Here is a 19,782-nt window from a genome sequence, read left to right on the forward strand (position 1 = left end):
AATATTTAGAAAATTAATTGCATATAAACATTTGCCGAAAACCAGTACCTGGAAAAACAATGCTACCTCGGATTTGCATCCACTAAAAAATACTGAAAAACAATGCTACCTCAATCTATATAGAAACACTAGATACAGAATACATTAAGCACTCCCCATTATAATATTAATTTCATCTCATTTCACCTGAGTTTCCACTACGACTGATTTTAATCCGATACCAAATAGCAGGTGCATCCTTGCATTTTTGTAGATACTCGTATGCTCTGTATTACAAGACATTTATCATAACTTAGTAGTTTAATTAAAAATAACAACAATCAGAATTAAACTATGTGCGCCGTTGTTATAGGTAATTTTGACACTGTTGTGGAAAGGACATAAGGCAATTCAACCACGCAGACGATAACATTTGAATGCACATATAAAAAACTTATCAATCAAATTTAACATTTAAGCTATAAACTTACTGATCAACTTGCATCAGCCCATGACCAGTTGATAATTTTTCTTCTGGCTTGTTACCAATAATGGCTGCAGTATTTTCCAAGGCTTTACGTACAGTGTATGGGCTGATAGGAAGACCCTCAGCCTAAGAATGTGGAACAAACAAAACCTTCCTTGAGTTTTTGTAACTTCAAAGTCACTTCATGAGCTTTTGACACAAAATTTAGGATTGAAACAACACTCAAAGTCACAAAATGCCATATCACCTTCATGGAACTAAGCAAAAGAGCAGCACCACCACAAGCACATGGAGAAGCCATGGAAGTCCCATTCATTAGCATCCGCCTCTGTAATGTCCATGTAGGGACGGGAGCAACAGCACCACCAGGAGCACTCAAACAGACTCCTAAGTCACCATCTACTGTTGGCCCACGGCTAGACCTGTTAAATTATTATAGCATGTCATAACAAGTTTGTTCAATTCAAAGCTGGAATAATATGAACAATTTAAAATAGTATTTGTGGCCAATATCAATTGTCAATTAAGTGTACAGAAAGAAAAACATCTTTTATTTTGGAAAAATAACACTGAAACATGGAGCCCTCACCAACAGTACCCGAGCCACAGTGTTATAAGAAGCATGAGTTTGTTTAAACAACAGATGGTAGGCCATGGTTCATAGTATAAACTTCAGTACTTGATAAAGTAGTGTTTTTTATTAAATCAGGAAGGTGTCAGGGTATGAATCCATGCCCTGCCAGAGCTAATAGATAGAAGGTTCAGGCTTCAGCATGCCTTGAGATTCCGCAGAGGCTTCATCACCTGGAATCCTCAAATAGGAAAAATGACCTACTACACTGGAAAATTTCCTGACTCATAAGGGCACACAACTACCCCTCACAAAATCCACTAAGAAATCATTATTCTAAAACTCAGCATGTGTAATGTTCCTAAACAGGTATATAAGTGATATACAAACATGCAAACAATCCAGCAATCAGAAAAACGAAATATACATTAAACACCCATGGAAACACTGGAAATAAAGAACTGTTGAGCCATTTTATTACTTCTTCAAGAGCAAATACAATAGTAAAATAGAATGGTGCCCCTAGGCTTGTCTCAATGGACAAGCATGGCAAAACCCAGGTGAGAAAGTGTTGAACTGAAGGCTGCTACAACTGCTGCACCAAACTGAACTGCGTTGCCCCAGAAAATTGTTTTGTTTGCTGACTTCGAAGGGCTGGAATTACTGCTTCTCGTGCTCAAAAAATTATGAGATTTCAGCTCCTTCCTCCTTGGCCTAAACACAGAAAAAATCCACGAAGGAATTGACCAAATGTTGACCTCGGAATTTTGGCCCAAATTCCCCTTAGCTCCTCTAGCATGTTGGCTCAGTTAAGACCCCTGTTTGACCACTTAGATCTGCCCAGAAAATTCTGTAAAATTAGAAGTGTGATTCTTGCCCAAAACCCATAAAAACCCATGAAGGAATTTGGTTGGTTTAGACTTCTGAAATTCGACCCCCTTGGAGCCCAGCTTCAGCTGCAACTGCAATACTCGGCCTGCTGGAATGTGCCTATAAATCCTCCCGGAGATGGACCCTAAGTGTTGGGCTGACCTCTGCTATCAATCCCCTGACTTCCCGAATGGGCTTCCGGCCTATAGCACCTGCTCCTTAGCTCCATGAAATTGCGGGACTAGCCCTCTGCGTTGTACCCAAGCCCAGTAATTCGAACTGCTGGGATGTTGGCTTTGCTGGCTCTGAAACTCACAAGAAAGGTTGACCCTTTGCTATTCTCCCAATCCTCTAACTCTCTCGGCAAATGCTTGATCACTAATAGCTCCAAACTCCCCCCTGCGTATCCTCTAGCTAGCTAGAAATACGCACTCCTTGTTGTGGCTGAATGTTAGTGATGTAACACACTTCCAGAACCCCTGAAATACTTGTGGAATTGCCTCTCTAGGGCGGGCACGGATGGTCCCCCGAAGTAGAGGTTGAATCTCCCGCTTGAGAGATTTGTGGCTAAACAACCGGTTAACTCAGCGAAACAACAGAGTGAACAGTCAAGTAAAACTAATTGCAAAGTGTAAGAATGAATCCAAAATGAGAGTTGCTCCCTCCTTATAACTCCTTCGGCCTCCCACCTCATGTGGGCCCCTCCATCCACCTATTTGACTTTCCCTCCAATTTAATCAAATGGGCTAATTCGAACTCCCATGTGGGTGGCCCCCCATTCCATTAGCAACCAAATAAAGTTGAATTGCCTCCTAAGCCCCTAAGTCGAAAATGATGGGTTCTCTTCCTTAGCCAAAATTGTGCAAAATTGTGTAGCAGCACCCTGTTACAAATGTATTTGAGAAGGGACATGACAGTCCTCCCCCTCCCAAATGTTGCTTGCCCTCAAGCAACCTAAAAGTTGGGTGCTCCAAAATGTGCTCACCTTCCCAAGTGGCATCGGCATCCTTCAGCACCTCCATGCACCGAAAATTGCTTGTCTTCAACCAATCCCTGGGCAAGCATCCTCTCTAACTGTTGCTCCCCACTGTCATTGCAAAACATGCCAAGGTCCCAAATGTGCCAATGAATCGTGCCTGACCTCTGCACTGCTCTAATATGAAAGAATCCTTCAATACCAGGATCCCAGGCAATCCTGTCCAACATGAAGGTCCCCTCACTCCACTCATTATCTTGCTCGTTGAAAGTACCAGAAGTCCCCTATCCATCAGTGACTCACTAAAGCCCAATGGAAGATCTGTATGATCTCCCCCTGCAGTAGTTGGCGCATCCCTAAAGGTTATTGAGTTGTGAAGAGTTGTGATGCCCAAGTTCCCTGCTAGTCCCAGAGTGGTGCCACCATGCTGACACTACGCTACTTGTTGATTTGGGGTAGCATCGGATGTGCTCTAGCCATGAAATTTTGTGGAGAGGTTGGGGCACATGAGATCTCCAATACCCAAAAAGGGTTTCGGTAGATTCTAAACAGATAAAGAGATATTAAAATAATTAATATTTTTAATGGAGTCCATAAGTCTAAACTTAGGGAAAATAAAATATTAAAGCATATTAATATGAATTTGTGTTAGAGTGGTCCAAAAGATATGGATCAAGCCAGATCTAATCTTAGTCGTTGATTAGGGACTTAATCTCGGCCGTTGAGATGTCAACAGGAAAAGTATAAGAGCAGGCTTGAGGGTCACTTGGAGAGCACACCAGATGATCAGTCATTCTATTCTCTATAGCGCGGTTTGCTAAGAGAGATAGAATCAGTGATCGGGAGAGCAGCCGAGGGGCATTGAGTACAAAGAAACAGAGAAGGCAGACATTGTGCCGGGAGAGCAGCGCAGCAGCTAAGGAGGGTGACGTAGAGCCAGCAAGGGCTCACGCAGGGCCACACAGAGGCAGCCAAGTGCTGCACAAAGCACCAGAGGGGCCAGCGTAGCTGACACAGAGGCAGCCAAGTGCTGCACAAAGCACCAGAGGGGCCAGCGTAGCTGACACAGAGGCTCCCAGAGCTGACGCAGGGCCTCTTGGGGCTGACGCAGAGGCTCCCAAAGCTGACACAGAGCTAGTGGGAGACAGAGAGGGGCTGACGCAGTTCAGTAGGCAGACGCTGGGGTTGCAGAGCAGTTTTGTGTTGAGGAACTGCCGGAAGGGTTTTTCAGGGTTTCAGCCAGGAGATTTCTCTCAAACTGTGAGATATAGCTGCTAAGGAAATTATCTGTGGGGTAAGCCAGTTTTGGCAACCAGATTGTACTCTGATATTGCTTAATAAGAAAACCCTCAGATAGTTGCACTGGTTTTCCCACATTGGGTTTTTTCGGGGACATTGGTCCAAAAATAATGGTGTCATGTGGTGTGTTTGTTCTTGTTTCTTTTAGTTTTTGATCTGTAATATGTTGAGCATGCACTGGTGTTTATTTTCAGTATTTACTTTGTAAATAACTTGTTAAAGAAAAAATAACAAGTAGGTAGGAATAAATCAGATAAAGTGCATGAAGGGTTTCTAAACTAAGTAAACTTATAAACTTCAGCATGGTATTAAAGGATGATTGCAGATCACAGAAGGACTAAAAGACATCAGCCGAGCAGAGCAATAGCAACAGAAAACAGTTGTCCCGGGGTGACAAAGTTGTTTCTAGAAGTGCAGAAGCGAAGGAAGTGTGACACAGAGCCAGCCAGAGCTACGCAGAGGAAGCCGGGAACTGCGCAGAGCCTCAGAGAGGTCAACGTTGCTGACGCAGAGGGCTGACGCAGAGGGCCAGAGGGCTGACGCAGACCCATCTGGGGTGACGCAGAGCCAGCGTGGGGCAGAGAGGAGCTGACGCAGTTCACAGAGAGGCAGTTGCTTGAGTCTAGAAGGCTGCAGAATCTTGCAGAGTGGAGCTGGTGAGGTATTGTAGTCAGAACAATACCTGACAAAGCAGGGCCAAAGGAGTTGTTACCGAGGATTTCAAGCCGATGAACCTGGATCAGCAGTGCAGTTACATAAGACGACCAGAGTAGGGGGCGTCTCGACAAGCGGCAGAAGGATTTCCAGGAGGGAAATCAGGACTCAAAGGGAGTCCAGAAGAGAACTTCCAGAAAGGAAGTAGAGACTCACAGGAGTCGAACAGAGAACTTCCAGGAGGGAAGTAGAGGAGCGTCATGGCACTTCACGGGGTAAGAGACCAAGATAGACTGGATAGAGCATCGAACTTCGCAATCTGGAAGGCCAGAATCTTATCAGTGCTTGACAGGAATCGTGTCAAGAACTTTGCCTTGAAGACAATAGCTATCCCATTCGACCCAAATGATAATGACAAGTACGAAGAGGCGATGGCAAGGCCCAAGTGCATTATCCTTAACGGGGTCAAGGATCATGTGGTACCACATATAGCCGAGAAGGAAACGGAAGTTGAGATGTGGGAGGCTCTCAAGAACCTGTACCAACATACTTCTGTGCAGAGAATAATGTTGCTCAAGAACCAGATGAGGTCATATCAGATGAAGAAGGGTCAAATGATTGACTCCTTCCTCGCAGGATTGAATGAGATCTGAGATCAATTGACTGTTATAGGAGCGACATCGGATCAGGTACTTATGGTGAGGACAGCCCTGAGTGTTGTCTCAGAAGAGTCGAAAGTGTTTGTCCAGAGCATCCTGGGCAAAGGGACTCTCCTACCTTGGGACAAGATGTGGGCAGCTCTTCGCCAGGAAGAGATCAAACAGCAGTCAAAGACAGGTAGCAGCAGCAAAGGGATCAAGGTCAAGTAGGAGGAGGAGGATGTGGCCCTAGCATCCGAGGGAAAGCACGAGAAGTGGAAGAAGAAAGATCTCTCAAAGATCAAGTACTTCCACTATGGAGAGATGCGTCATTATGCGACCCAGTGCCCAAGGAAGAAGAGTAAGGGAGAGTCTTTCGAGACTAAGGCAGTGCCAGCACAGGCAGAGAAGGAAGTTTTTACAGACAATGACTGTGCCATGAGTTCACACGCACCACTTGAGCAAAAGTGGGGAGACATCGAACTGTAGTCAGGCAATCTACATGCGATGAGGGGCAGGATCCTCGAGGTACCCAACCTCTTGGATTATACCTTGATGCGGGAGCCCCGAAGAGAGATTAGCAGGACTGGCGAATGTCGGTAGAGATGGATGCGAATGAAGCGGTGGAGAGTGCTACAGTGTAGGAGTCCCCGGGTAGTGCAAGGCTAGTAGGCTGCAACAGTGTGAGAGTGTTAAAATTGGCAACTAGGGCCAAACTCCATGTGGGTCATCTTATTATGGCAGCTGATATTTTTCTTGGATCCCTCTCATCGAGAGGTGTAGGATTGATCTAAAAATCATCTGATTCCAATAAGTATTCATGGAGTTATGAATTTATTTGTGTTATAAGACAATTCGTCAAGGTCGGCCAGCAACCAAATAAACCCCACATGTGCTCAACGTTTTAGTATAAATAGAGGTGGCCTTCAAGTCATTTCAACACACAATTGGGATCTCTTCCTCTCTCTACTTGCCTTTGGGTTTTAGTAGGAGGACAGATCCTAAGGGATAATGTTGCCCTAATCCAGAGGGCAGAAAGTCGGAACTGCCGGAAAAGTCGGAACTGCCGGAAAAACCGTAACTGCTGGAAAAGCCGGAAAAGTCGGAACTGTCAGAAAAGCCGGAACTGCCAGAAAAGCCGAAACTACCGCAACTGTCGGAACTGCGGGGAAAGTTGGAACTGTCGGAAAAGCCGAAACTACCGAAAATACCGGAACTACCGGAAAAGTCGAAACTGCAGGAAAAGTCGGAACTGCTAGAACTGTCGGGAATTGCCGGAATAGCCGGAGCATCTGTCTCCGAAGAAGAGCAGCATGCAAGGGACAACTAACTGACATTGGGACAATTGTATGGTACTTAGCAGCAAATACGCCAAGCATGCAATGTTACAACGAGCATGCAAGGGACAACTAGCATGCAACAGCAAGCATGCTAAGGACAACAAGCAAGCAAGGTGCAACCAACACATAGGTCAGGATGGCAACATGGTGCAACAATGGCACATAATGCAATACAGTGATGGGTACAGTCATGATTAATGAAGCGTGATGAGATGCAGCATAGTGATGATGGGTGCAGCATGGTGCAGCGCGGTGAGGTGCAGCATGATGACGAAATGCAGCTCAACAGTAGGTGAAGGAGTCACCTTGGAAAAGGTGACTCCTTCACCTCTTGGATTATACCTTGATGCGGGAGCCCCGAAGAGAGATTAGCAGGACTGGCGAATGTCGGTAGAGATGGATGCGAATGAAGCGGTGGAGAGTGCTACAGTGTAGGAGTCCCCGGGTAGCGCAAGGCTAGTAGGCTGCAACAGTGTGAGAGTGTTAAAATTGGCAACTAGGGCCAAACTCCATGTGGGTCATCTTATTATGGCAGCTGATATTTTTCTTGGATCCCTCTCATCGAGAGGTGTAGGATTGATCTAAAAATCATCTGATTCCAATAAGTATTCATGGAGTTATGAATTTATTTGTGTTATAAGACAATTCGTCAAGGTCGGCCAGCAACCAAATAAACCCCACATGTGCTCAACGTTTTAGTATAAATAGAGGTGGCCTTCAAGTCATTTCAACACACAATTGGGATCTCTTCCTCTCTCTACTTGCCTTTGGGTTTTAGTAGGAGGACAGATCCTAAGGGATAATGTTGCCCTAATCCAGAGGGCAGAAAGTCGGAACTGCCGGAAAAGTCGGAACTGCCGGAAAAACCGTAACTGCTGGAAAAGCCGGAAAAGTCGGAACTGTCAGAAAAGCCGGAACTGCCAGAAAAGCCGAAACTACCGCAACTGTCGGAACTGCGGGGAAAGTTGGAACTGTCGGAAAAGCCGAAACTACCGAAAATACCGGAACTACCGGAAAAGTCGAAACTGCAGGAAAAGTCGGAACTGCTAGAACTGTCGGGAATTGCCGGAATAGCCGGAGCATCTGTCTCCGAAGGAGAGCAGCATGCAAGGGACAACTAACTGACATTGGGACAATTGTATGGTACTTAGCAGCAAATACGCCAAGCATGCAACGTTACAACGAGCATGCAAGGGACAACTAGCATGCAACAGCAAGCATGCTAAGGACAACAAGCAAGCAAGGGACAACAAGCAAGCAAGGTGCAACCAACACATAGGTCAGGATGGCAACATGGTGCAACAATGGCACATAATGCAATACAGTGATGGGTACAGTCATGATTAATGAAGCGTGATTAGATGCAGCATAGTGATGATGGGTGCAGCATGGTGCAGCGCGGTGAGGTGCAGCATGATGACGAAATGCAGCTCAACGGTAGGTGAAGGAGTCACCTTGGAAAATCAGCTGAAGCAACATGTCTTCAACCGATTTCATGTATCATCTTCTTAGAGATGATCTATGCTCTTATCTAGATAAGTCAAAGTGTTGACTTCTGTTGTAAACATACTATCTCTCTCTCTCTGCTAAACTATTGAAGAACATATAAGAAGAATTGATCAAGGGTTTTCCCACATTGGGGTTTGTCCCTCGCTAGCGCCACATCTTGTGTCCTCTTGTTTTGGCTTGTCTTCTGCGATTTATGTTTATGTTCTATCTACAGTTTACTTTAATGCTGATGTGATTGCTAATCTGGAAAAGATATGGAGCTAACTGTGAAAATTGAAATAAATTGCTCTAAGCATAGAACATACCTAAAATTAACATGGTATCAGATCTGAGGTGAAAACAATGCCCAAGTAAGAGTGAAAGAGCAATCACAGAAGAGAGTTGGGAAAGGACAAAAGGATCAGTGGATTCCTCATCCCTCTTCAAATTCACCAAGGGTGAAGTCGAAGCAGAGAATATTATCAGAATGGCGCAGCGAAATATGGCCTACCTAAAGATCACTTCATCGGAAGATCGGATCTTAGGGTGGAAGGAAAGGCAGATAACTAGTTCGGCCATTATGCGAAGGAGTGTCTGAAAGGCAAGGACACATCATTTGATGATGATAACAATCATTCCAGGGACATCTTCAATGATCAAAGGAATGACAGGTAATGCAGATCATCAACGAAATGGCCTACTCTTCAAAGAAAGCAAAGGAACCCCAGGTATGAAGAATCAAATGTTGTTTCTAATAAGATAAAGAAGCATTATCTTGTATTGGCCCTCTCCTTCAAATTCTTTGGGAATCTGGCTTATTGATTGTAGTGCTTCAAGGAACTTCATCAGATAGATAGGTGCACTCTCTAATTTGGTAGAGATGGAAACAATTGTGGGATTATACTTGGGTTGATGCCACCTATCCCGAAAAGGGTGTAGGGAATGTTAACCCTCAATTGAATGAGGGTAACTCGATTCATTTGCAGAATCTCTTCTATGTACCTGAATGCAAGAAGAACCTGGTGTCCATCTCGGAAACGGAAGTCAAAGGTTTCAGGGTGGCATTCATCCATGGAAAGGTACGTGTTAAAAAAAATAGAATTTTCAAAGATGCTTTTTCTCATGGGTTTTGGGTTGGCAATTTGTATCAAGTTGCAGGATGGTCCATTGGAATCATGTCAATTGAAATATCGCATCTATAACACCGGAGGTCTACCTATGGGGCCCTACCTGATGTGAATCAGATGGTGATAGGGAAGTCTGAATTCAAGTAGAGCATGAAGGTACATGTCTGAGATGTAACAAAGGAAAATCTTATAAGGGGACTATTGGGTCCCTATAATACTAGTGATGACCCCATTACTATTGTAGTTGTACCCCTTATTAGTATTGTTGTACCCCTATTATCCCCATATTGTTATTACTGTGCCCCATAGAATCCCTCTATTGTTATTTTTGTGGCTTTATATTATTATTGTTAGGTCGGCTAGGTTATATTGTGACTCCTTATACTCCTATATATAGAAAGGAGGTTTTGTCATTTGAATCATCCAAGAATTGTTCATTTATGTAATGTAAAGCAGGTTGCCCCATCGAAGAAGCTGAATTCTAAGGCGTTGATCTATCTTTTCTATCTTTTTCTTGAGCTAGTTTCATAACATTTGGTATCAGAGCTTTGGATTCTAGGATTTCGCTGCTCCAAACAGGTCATCGTGGAATTTTCGCTAGAACTTTTTTTCTACGACGTTTCAGAAGCTAAAAAAAACCCATTTGAGAATACGTCGCGCTGAATCTCGGGTCCGAATTTCAAAGCTTTTCGTGCTATATTTGCGGAGATATGATCTGAGGAAGTTGGTCTTTTTGCAGACTCCTGAATTACATTCCAAACAAGTGACCTGGGGAAAATCGTCATAACTTTCTCTCTGAGCATCGAATTGAAATTTCGTAAGAAGCTACAGAAAGAGGACGAACTGCAGTTTCTTGTACATCTTTTTTAGAGCCAAAGGTCGAAACAGGGACACGTGGCACGTCGTACAAGTTCGCTCTACTGAACCAGTGTATAATCAAGTCACTGTGGGAGATTTGACATAACTCTTCCTTGGAGAATCCAATTAGGATCAGACTGGTGATATTGGAAAGAGACACAGAGAGCTACTACAGGTCGCAATTTCAGAACTGGATGATCAAAAATTAGAAAGATACATCAGAGGCAATATCGAGCTCCTACAAAGTGAAAAAAAGGTGCATAGATTTTTTTAAATTTTTTCTTAAGCTTGGTTTGAAAAATTATTTTGAAGGAAATCAAAGGGCATAGTAGAGCATTGTTATCGGTAACTGATGCCCAGAGGAAAGAAAATGCAAACACCTAGTAAGCAACCTGAAAGCAGTAGCATGACTCATGAAGAAGAGGAAGAAATGCTACATGATATATCAAAATTACAAGACCAAGTGCAACAAATGTCAATCTCACAAAAGCTAACAGAAGCTAAGATAAATGGCATGGAATCTAAGATAAAGGGCGTGGAAGCTAAGATGAATGGCATGGAAGCTAGGATGGATGATTCGAAGACAAATTTGAAAACAGACATGGAAGAATTGAAGATAAATATGAATAAGTTGCTAAAAGAAATGGTCACTAATGGTGAAAGGGTAGTAAAGGAAACTCATGATGAAAACAAAAGAAATGTTAATCATGATTCCATAGACCCTAATGTTGGATCGAAGACCCACCATATTCCAAAAATCGATATGAGGAAGTTTGATGGCAAGGATCCCGCAACATGGATATTACAGATGGAGCAATTTTTTGATCTCAATAATGTGCAAAACACACAAAAGGTACGTATTGCAACTTTATATTTGGAACCAAATCAGTTTGTATGGTATCAATGGCTTTGCTCTCGTAAACAAATTATCACTTGGGCAATTGTTACGGAAGAATTGACAGCACATTATGAGGATACAAAAAGCAACACTTTTTTTAGCCAACTGATAAGTCTCAAACAAAAGGGTTCAATAATGGAGAAAATTGAGGAGTTCCAAAAATTGAACATAAGGGTAAAAAATATTCTAGAGCACAAGATTGATGTGTTCATAGGGACTTTAAAGGATAATATCCAACATGATGTTCGCCTTTGGGAACTTGATTCATTAGAGAAAGCATTCAGGTTAGCAAGAAAAATGGAAAACAAAATTATGGCAACCAGGAAGCACACCACTCACAACTATAAAGATGGTAGTGTTGTTGCCCCTAGTCTTCCACAACCTATAAGGTTGACACCACAACAATTGGAAGAAAAAAGAGCAAAAGGGCTTTGTTACAGTTGTGATAGCAAATACACTAAAGGTCATAAGTGTGCTGAGAAGAAATTATTCTACATAGATTGTGAAGAGGAAGAAGAAAAGGAGCAAGAAAGGTCAAAAGAAGAGGATATACTCCAGGAACAAAGCCTAGATAAAGAAGAAATGAATCTGACCATATCTTGTAATGCATTGGCGGGAATTGCCACTCAAACCACCAAGATAGAAGGACAAATAAAGAAGAAAAAGGTAATAGTGTTGATTGATTCAGGAAGTACCCACAATTTTATTCATTGTAAGGTAGCAAAAGAATTGAATTGCTTCTTATATCCAGCACCAGAGTGTCAAGTGATGGTTGCAAATGGAGGAACAATAAATTGCTCGGGAAAGTGCCATAATATCAAGCTATCCATGGGAGAATATGTATTGACTAGCCCAATTCTTTCCATTCCAATGGGAGGTGTTGATGTTGTACTAGGAGTCCAATGGCTACAATCCTTGGGTACAATAGCTTTTAGTTTTCAAGAACTTTTCATGAAATTTTCTGTGGAAGGAAAGCAAGTTGAATTAAGGGGTATTGCAGGGAAACCGGGAAAGATAATCAGCTCTAACGGTATGACAAAGCTTCTAAGGAAGGAACAAAGAGGTGTAATTGCACAATTATGTTTGCTAGATGTTTCCACATTGGAATCATCTATTTCTCCAGATCTCCAAAAAGTCTTGGACAATCATTCCAAGGTATTTGAGACTCCCAAAGGTCTCCCACCTATTCGTGATCATGATCATGCTATTCATCTGATTCCAGGAAGTGTTCCTCCAAACATCAGGCCATACAGATATCCCTATGCCCAAAAGAGTGAAATTGAACGTATGGTTGCAGAAATGCTAGAGGCTGGTATAATTCAACCGAGTCAAAATTCTTTCTCTGCTCCAATAGTACTGGTGCACAAGAAGGATGGATCATGGCGCATGTGTCCGGATTATAGGGATCTCAACAAGCTCACTATTAAAGATAAGTTTCCCATTCCTGTCATTGATGAATTACTGGATGAATTGCATGGATCAATTTACTTCAACAAGTTGGATCTTCGTTCAGGATATCATCAAATCAAAATGAAGAATGAAAACATTCCGAAAACAGCATTTAGAACTCATGAGGGTCATTATGAATTTTTGGTCATGCCTTTTGGCTTTACAAATGCACCTTCAACATTTCAAGGTTTGATGAATTCAAATTTCAAACCATTCCTTAGAAAATTTGTGTTAGTATTTTTTGATGATATACTAATCTACAGCAAGTGTTGGAAGGATCATGTTGAACATGTTGACAGGGTGCTACAACTATTGGAGGAGAAACAATTATATGCAAAAAGATCCAAATGTTTCTTTGGAGTACAAGAGGTGGAATATCTGGGTCATATTGTATCTCATGAAGGAGTTAAGGTAGACCCTAGCGAAATTAAAGCCATTAAGGAATGGAAAATTCCCACATCCATAAAGCATCTGCGAGGATTTCTCGTGTTGACAGGGTATTATCGCAAGTTTGTTAAGAATTATGGGAGAATAGCAGCACCTCTAACAACATTATTGAAGAAAGATGCATTTTCATGGACTCCAAAAGCAGCAAAGGCATTCGAACATCTTAAAGACGCAATGTGCCAAGCACCGATCTTAGCTGCACCGGACTTCACAAAAACCTTTATTGTAGAATGTGATGCTTCAGGAAATGGAATTGGTGTTGTTTTAATGCAAGATGAAAGACCCATTGCTTTTGAAAGTCGTCCAATCAAGGGAAAGTTTTTACACAAAGCTCTTTATGAGAAGGAAATGTTGGCAATACTCCATGCACTTAAGAAATGGCGACCCTACCTAATGGGAAGACACTTCAAGGTAAAAACAGATCATGATAGCCTTAAATACTTTTTAGAACAAAGATTATCCTCTGAAGAGCAACAAAAGAGGGTCACAAAGATGTTGGGTTATGACTTTGAAATCATATACAAAAAAGAGAAGCAACATGTGGTGGCAGATGCACTCTCAAGAAAGGATGAGGATGTGGAAGCATTGTTGTGCGCCATTTCTATTATCCAACCAGATTGGATAAACGAAGCAAGGGAGGAATGGAAGAATGACGAAGAAGTGTGGGCACTTATTCGAAAGTTACAACGAGATTCCAGTGTGTTTGATACATTTAGCTGGCAAAATGATTCGTTATGGTACAAAGATCGCTTATACCTCTATAAGAATTCCCAGCGAAAACAAAAGATTCTTATGGAATTGCACACTTCTCCCTTAGGAGGGCACTCAGCATTTTTAAAAACTTACCACAGGGTTAAGAAGGAATTTTTTTGGGATGGCCTTAAATCAGATATTCAAAAGTTTGTGGCGGAATGTTTGGTTTGCCAACAAAATAAAGTTGAAACAATTAAGACACCGGGTCTATTACAACCTTTATCCATTCCAAGCCAACATTGGGAGGAGGTTTCAATGGATTTTATCACAGGTTTACCCAAGTCTGAGGGAAAGAGTGTCATCATGGTGGCAATTGACAGACTTACCAAGTATGCACACTTTTGTGCATTATCACATCCATTTAAAGCCAGTACAGTTTCTACTGCATTTATGGAAACAATTCAAAAGCTACATGGAAAACCAAAGATTATTGTAAGTGACAGAGATCCCATTTTCACTGGAAATTTTTGGACAAAATTATTTTCTTGTCTTGGTACTCAGTTAGCTCATAGCTCATCTCATCATCCTCAATCTTACGGGCAAACTGAGGTAGTAAACAAATGTTTGGAAGGATATCTTCATTGCTTTGTATCTGATAAACAGACACAATGGGTCAAATGGTTGCCTCTGGCTGAATGGTGGTATAACACTTCCTTCCATACAGCAACAAAAATGACCCCATTTATGGCACTTTATGGGTATCAGCCACCATCCATCACATCATATTTAAGAGAAAATTCTAAGGTTCAAGCAGTGGAACATCACATCGAACATCAACAACAAGTCCTCCAACTCTTAAAGGATAACCTCGTGTTGGCACAGAATAGAATGAAACAACAGGCAGATCAACATCGTAGCGAAAGAAGTTTTGATGTAGGTGATTGAGTATTCCTACGGCTACAACCATATAAACAAATTTCCCTCAAGCAAGCTAAGAAGGATAATAAATTATCACCAAAGTATTATGGTCCATACAAGGTGTTGCAAAAGATTGGTACTATGGCATACAAATTGGAGCTTCCTGCAGCTTCTCGATTGCACCCAGTTTTCCATGTTTCATGTTTAAAGAAGGTTATAGACGACAAGCTCCCAGTTCAAACAATATTGCCAGAACTTGACGAGGAAGGAAAAATTATATTGGAACCGGAAGCAGTCACAAAAACAAGAACTCGACAGCTACGAAATCGATCAATTTCGGAGTATCTTATCAAGTGGAAGAACTTATCCGCTGAAGATTCCACATGGGAGGATGAGAATTTTATACAGAAGCATCCAGAACTTCTCAAGCGTTGAGGACAACACTTTTTTGAAGGAGAGGGGCATGTTGGATCCCTATAATACTAGTGATTACCCCATTACTATTGTAGTTGTACCCCTTATTAATATTGTTGTACCCCTATTATCCGCATATTGTTATTACTGTGCCCCATAGAATCCCTCTATTGTTATTTTTGTGGCTTTATATTATTATTGTTAGGTCGGCTGGGTTATATTGTGACTCCTTATACTCCTATATATAGAAAGGAGGTTTTGTCATTTGAATCATCCAAGAATTGTTCATTTATGTAATGTAAAGGAGGTTGCCCCCTCGAAGAGGCTGAATTCTAAGGCGTTGATCTATCTTTTCTATCTATTTCTTGAGTTGGTTTCATAACAGGGACCATTCCCCTCATGCAGCAGGTCCACAGCTTTGGAACAACCTGAGGAGTTTGAGATTCATGATTGGGAATCTCATGTATACAGGTCAAACAAAGCCCTCTATGGCTTGAAGCAAAACACCTCGGGCATAGTATGAGAGGATTGATAGCTGTCTAATGAAGCTGAGATTCACTAGGAGTGAAACCGATCCAAACCATTACCCGAAGGTTGTGGATGATAAACCTCTCATACCAACACCTTATGAGGACGACCTATTTCTAACAAGTGCAGACCCTCTCATTTGCAGAAGTAAGAGAGAGTTGGATTCCGGATGTGGAATGATAAACTGCAAGTCTGTGACTACCTCAAGGATCTTAACTTTCAGAAGTTATATTGTAGTGATGTCGGACCAGATTTGGGAAGTGCCTCTGAGTTTCATAAACTCATTCGCGTTGACGTTCTTGGTGAACTTCCCTCTGGACATATGTTTTGTAGTTAGCATGGTGAGCGCATATTTATTAGAATAATGCTATTTAGTCTGAAAAGTCTACGAAAATCTTATGAGCACTTCATAGAAAGACTCAACATTACCTCCACTAATGTTGATCTGAAGTTTCCGGAGCTATGCAACAAACTCATGCAGCAGGATCGTTGGAAACAACAGTTTGGTAGCAGTGCCTCATCAACCTCCTCAAAAAATGCTTTTGCTGCCAAATATCAATCCTCTCAGTCCTTTCAGCAGAAAGGTTCTTCTCAGCTTTTTGATCCTACTAGGAAGAAAAATGTGCAGTGTAATCACTGTCACGAATTCGGCCACATGAAGAAAGATTGCCGACAGAGGATTGCTTCTGAACAAAAGAAACAGGGAGGACCCCATCAGACAGCGAATGTTGCAGAACATTCCGAGCAAATAGAATCTGCCTTTTACGCCTTTATGGCTAAAAGGTCTTCAGATCATGTCCCGTCTTCGGCATGGTACATTGACTCTGGTGCATCACACGATTTCTCTCATAGGCGTGACTGGTTTATTGACTTCTCACCTTTCAGTGATTCAGTAGTATTCGGCGGAGGTGAAGAGTACACAGTGGTTGGCAAAGGTACAGTTCAGATCCAGTCTGGTGGGCGCACCCTCATCTTCTTGAATGTATATTATGTTCTTGGTATGGAAATTAATCTATTGTCTGTCAGCCAGATTATGAGGAACTCTCCTCAGCTTGATGTAGTGTTCAATGCGCACAAGTGCTCCATTATCGACAGAAAGACTAGTCTTACAGTTATTGTTGGCCTAGAAGATCATGGTCTATACAGGCTTCTTAACACTGGTGATTCTCCAGAAGTGGCTCTAGTAGCTCGTGTTTCTCCCATCAGCACTCTGTGGCATCAGCGATATGGGCATTTAAACACGCAGTATCTCTCTCAACTCTCTTGGGAGGGACTTGTGTCAGGGTTACCTGATATTCAGACTCAGCAGCGAGGAGTATGTGACGCTTGCCAAGCTGGCAAGCAACATCGGTCTTCATTCAAGGATGGAGAATCTTGGCGCGCATCTAAGGTACTCGAGTTAATTCAAGCTGATATTTGTGGTCCTATGAATACATCTTCTATTACTGGTTGCAAATATTTTTTGCTTATTGTAGATGATTTCAGTAGAAAGGTGTGGGTGTATTTTCTAAAATATAAATCTGATGCATTTAGTACCTTTCAGAAGTTTAAAACCTTAGTTGAAAAAGAATCTGGTTGTAATATCATGACTCTTAGGACAGATAACAGGGGGGAGTTTTGTTCTTCTGCTTTTTCCAACTTTTGTGATACTCATGGCATCAAACGCCAGTTAACTACACCCTACACTCCTCAGCAGAACAGTGTTGTCGAATGCCGCAACCATACAGTTGTTGAAATGGCTCGTTCCATGTTACAACACAGGAGTGTTCCGAACAGATTATGGGCTAAAGCAGTGTTTACTACTGTCTATCTTCTTAACCGATCACCTACTCAGGCTGATAAGGGGAAGACTCCTGAAGAGGTTTGGTCTGGTCGTAAGCCTAAGATCAGTCACCTCAAAGTATTTGGCTCAATTGCATATGTTTGGATTCCAGCTGCTAAGCGCTCTAAGTTGGATTCCAAAAGCCAAAAACTCATGATGACAGGGTATAGTGATCATCACAAGGCCTATAGGCTGATAGATATAGATATAGCCATTGGTCGTCTTAGCTCCAGTCGGGATGTAGTATTTGATGAAGACAGAGGGTTCTTTCAGTCTTCTCCTTCTGAGCAGTGTTCTGAGGATCAGCCTCACAGTGTTCTTCTTCCGGCAAGTCCACCTAATGGGAGGGATGATGCAACATCAGTGTTTGATAATACACTACCTGAGCTTCCTCCGGAAAATAACCCTCCTCTTGCTGCTTCTATTGTTCCTGAGCCTTCTCCACCTCCTCCTGATATTGGTTCCTCTACTCTCCGGTCTAAATGGTGGGCTAAAACCATTGGTGATCTCCTGGATAATGAGCTCCTTCAAGGTAGAACTTCTAGACATAAGAGCAAACAGCAGTCTACAGTAAATTTTGCTCTTATGGCTAACCTGCATAGTATTTTTGAGCCTCAAACCTATTCAGAGGCTAAGGGTACATCTGAGTGGGAACAGGCTATGGAAGCTGAATTCCAGAGTCTTCAGAAGAATCACACGTGGACCCTCTTTGATCTTCCTGTAGGGAAAAAGCCCATCAGCTGCAAATGGGTGTATAAAGTGAAATACAAAGCTGACGGAACCCTAGACAAGTATAAAGCTCGTCTTGTTGCTCGAGGGTTCTCACAGAAGGAAGGCATCGACTATGAGGAGACCTTTGCTCCTACAGCCAAGATGAGTACCATACGGCTTGTCCTTGCCCTAGCAGCTCAGTTCAATTGGAAAGTTCATCAAATGGATGTAAAGAGTGCTTTCCTAAATGGTGACTTACAGGAAGAAGTCTACATGACACAGCCTCCAGGATTCAAGGTTGTCGGTCAAGAACAGAAAGTGTGTAGATTAGTTAAAGCACTCTATGGATTAAAACAAGCTCCTCGGGCTTGGTACATGAAAATTGATCAGTACCTGACAAATCATGGCTTTTAGCGGAGCCCATCTAATGCAAACCTGTATATCAAGCATACTGGTGATGATGTTTTGTTTGTGGTTGTCTATGTGGATGACCTTATCATTACTGGCAGCTCTGCACATTTGATCCATGGGATCAAACAAGACTTATGCAGCACCTTTGATATGACAGACTTGGGACTTCTTCATTACTGTCTGGAGGTTGAAGTCTGGCAGACTGAGAACATCTTTCTCTCTCAGTCCAAGTATGCCAAAAATCTTGTGGATAGGTTCAAAATGCAGGATTGCAAACCGGCCACGACTCCTATGGTACTAGGGCTCAAACTTTCAGCTCAATCATCCTCCCCCCTTGTGGATGAAACTTTATTCAGGCAATTAGTGGGCAGCCTCATCTACCTTACTGCCACTAGACCTGACATCAGTTTTGTAGTGAGCTACATTTCCCGCTTCATGTCAGCTCCTAAGGCTAATCATTGGATAGCAGCAAAGCCTGTGCTACGTTATGTGCGTGGCACTCCTGATTATGGACTCCTATACACTCGAAGTTTCGACCCTATACTCAGTGGTTACACAGATTCTGACTGGGTCGGTTCAGTTGATGACCGTAAATCTACAGCTGGGTGTGTGTTTAGTCTAGGATCCGGTGCTGTCACCTGGACTAGTAAGAAGCAGCAGGCAGTGGCTCTCTCCTCAACAGAAGCAGAGTATCGGGGAGCAGTGAAGGCATCTTGTGAGGTAGTTTGGCTTCGACGTATGCTTGCGGATATGCATGTTTCCTAGAAAGGTCCTACTCCCTTGTTCTATGATAATCAGGGAGTGCTCAAACTTGCCAAGAATCCAGTCTTTCATGAACGAACAAAGCATGTGGAAACCCATTGCCACTACATTCGCCAGCTTGTTGAAGACGGATCCGTTTAGTTGCGATATGTTCCCACAACGGAGCAGCCCGCAGACATCTTCACCAAGCCTCTTGGTCCTGATAAGTTTGTAAAATTCAGAGGGTCTATTGGTGTTGTAAATAGATTGAGCATTAAGGGAGGGTATTAGAATAATGCTATTTAGTGTTTAATGCTCATTCTTATTAGCTGTTGCTATTTTTATCTTTTTAGCAGTTTCTTAGATGAAACTGGTTGTTTCTATTTCCTAATAGAAACTTGATGTTTCTATCACTGTAAATATCTCTGTATTACTTATTGAGCTTCATTTTGCTCATGTAAAT

At 42.3% G+C, this 19,782-nt stretch overlaps 1 protein-coding gene across 2 annotated transcripts in view; it reads right to left on the bottom strand.

Annotated features, from left to right (window-relative positions):
- The window catches only part of TPP2 (tripeptidyl peptidase ii), a 531,975-nt gene that overhangs the window by 418,115 nt on the left and 94,078 nt on the right, over positions 1-19,782 (bottom strand). For both annotated transcript variants that reach the window (XM_089443702.1, XM_089443703.1), the window contains 3 exons: positions 714-888; positions 471-592; positions 187-266 (listed from right to left, as the gene is read on the bottom strand). In XM_089443702.1, the coding sequence (XP_089299828.1) occupies positions 187-266; positions 471-592; positions 714-888 (377 nt within the window). The remainder of the gene's footprint in view (positions 1-186; positions 267-470; positions 593-713; positions 889-19,782) is intronic.

Source organism: Pinus tabuliformis, chromosome 9 (assembly GCF_031772625.1).
Source record: "Pinus tabuliformis cultivar Carrire ecotype Pingquan chromosome 9, CPIR1, whole genome shotgun sequence".
Taxonomy (NCBI): domain Eukaryota; kingdom Viridiplantae; phylum Streptophyta; class Pinopsida; order Pinales; family Pinaceae; genus Pinus; species Pinus tabuliformis.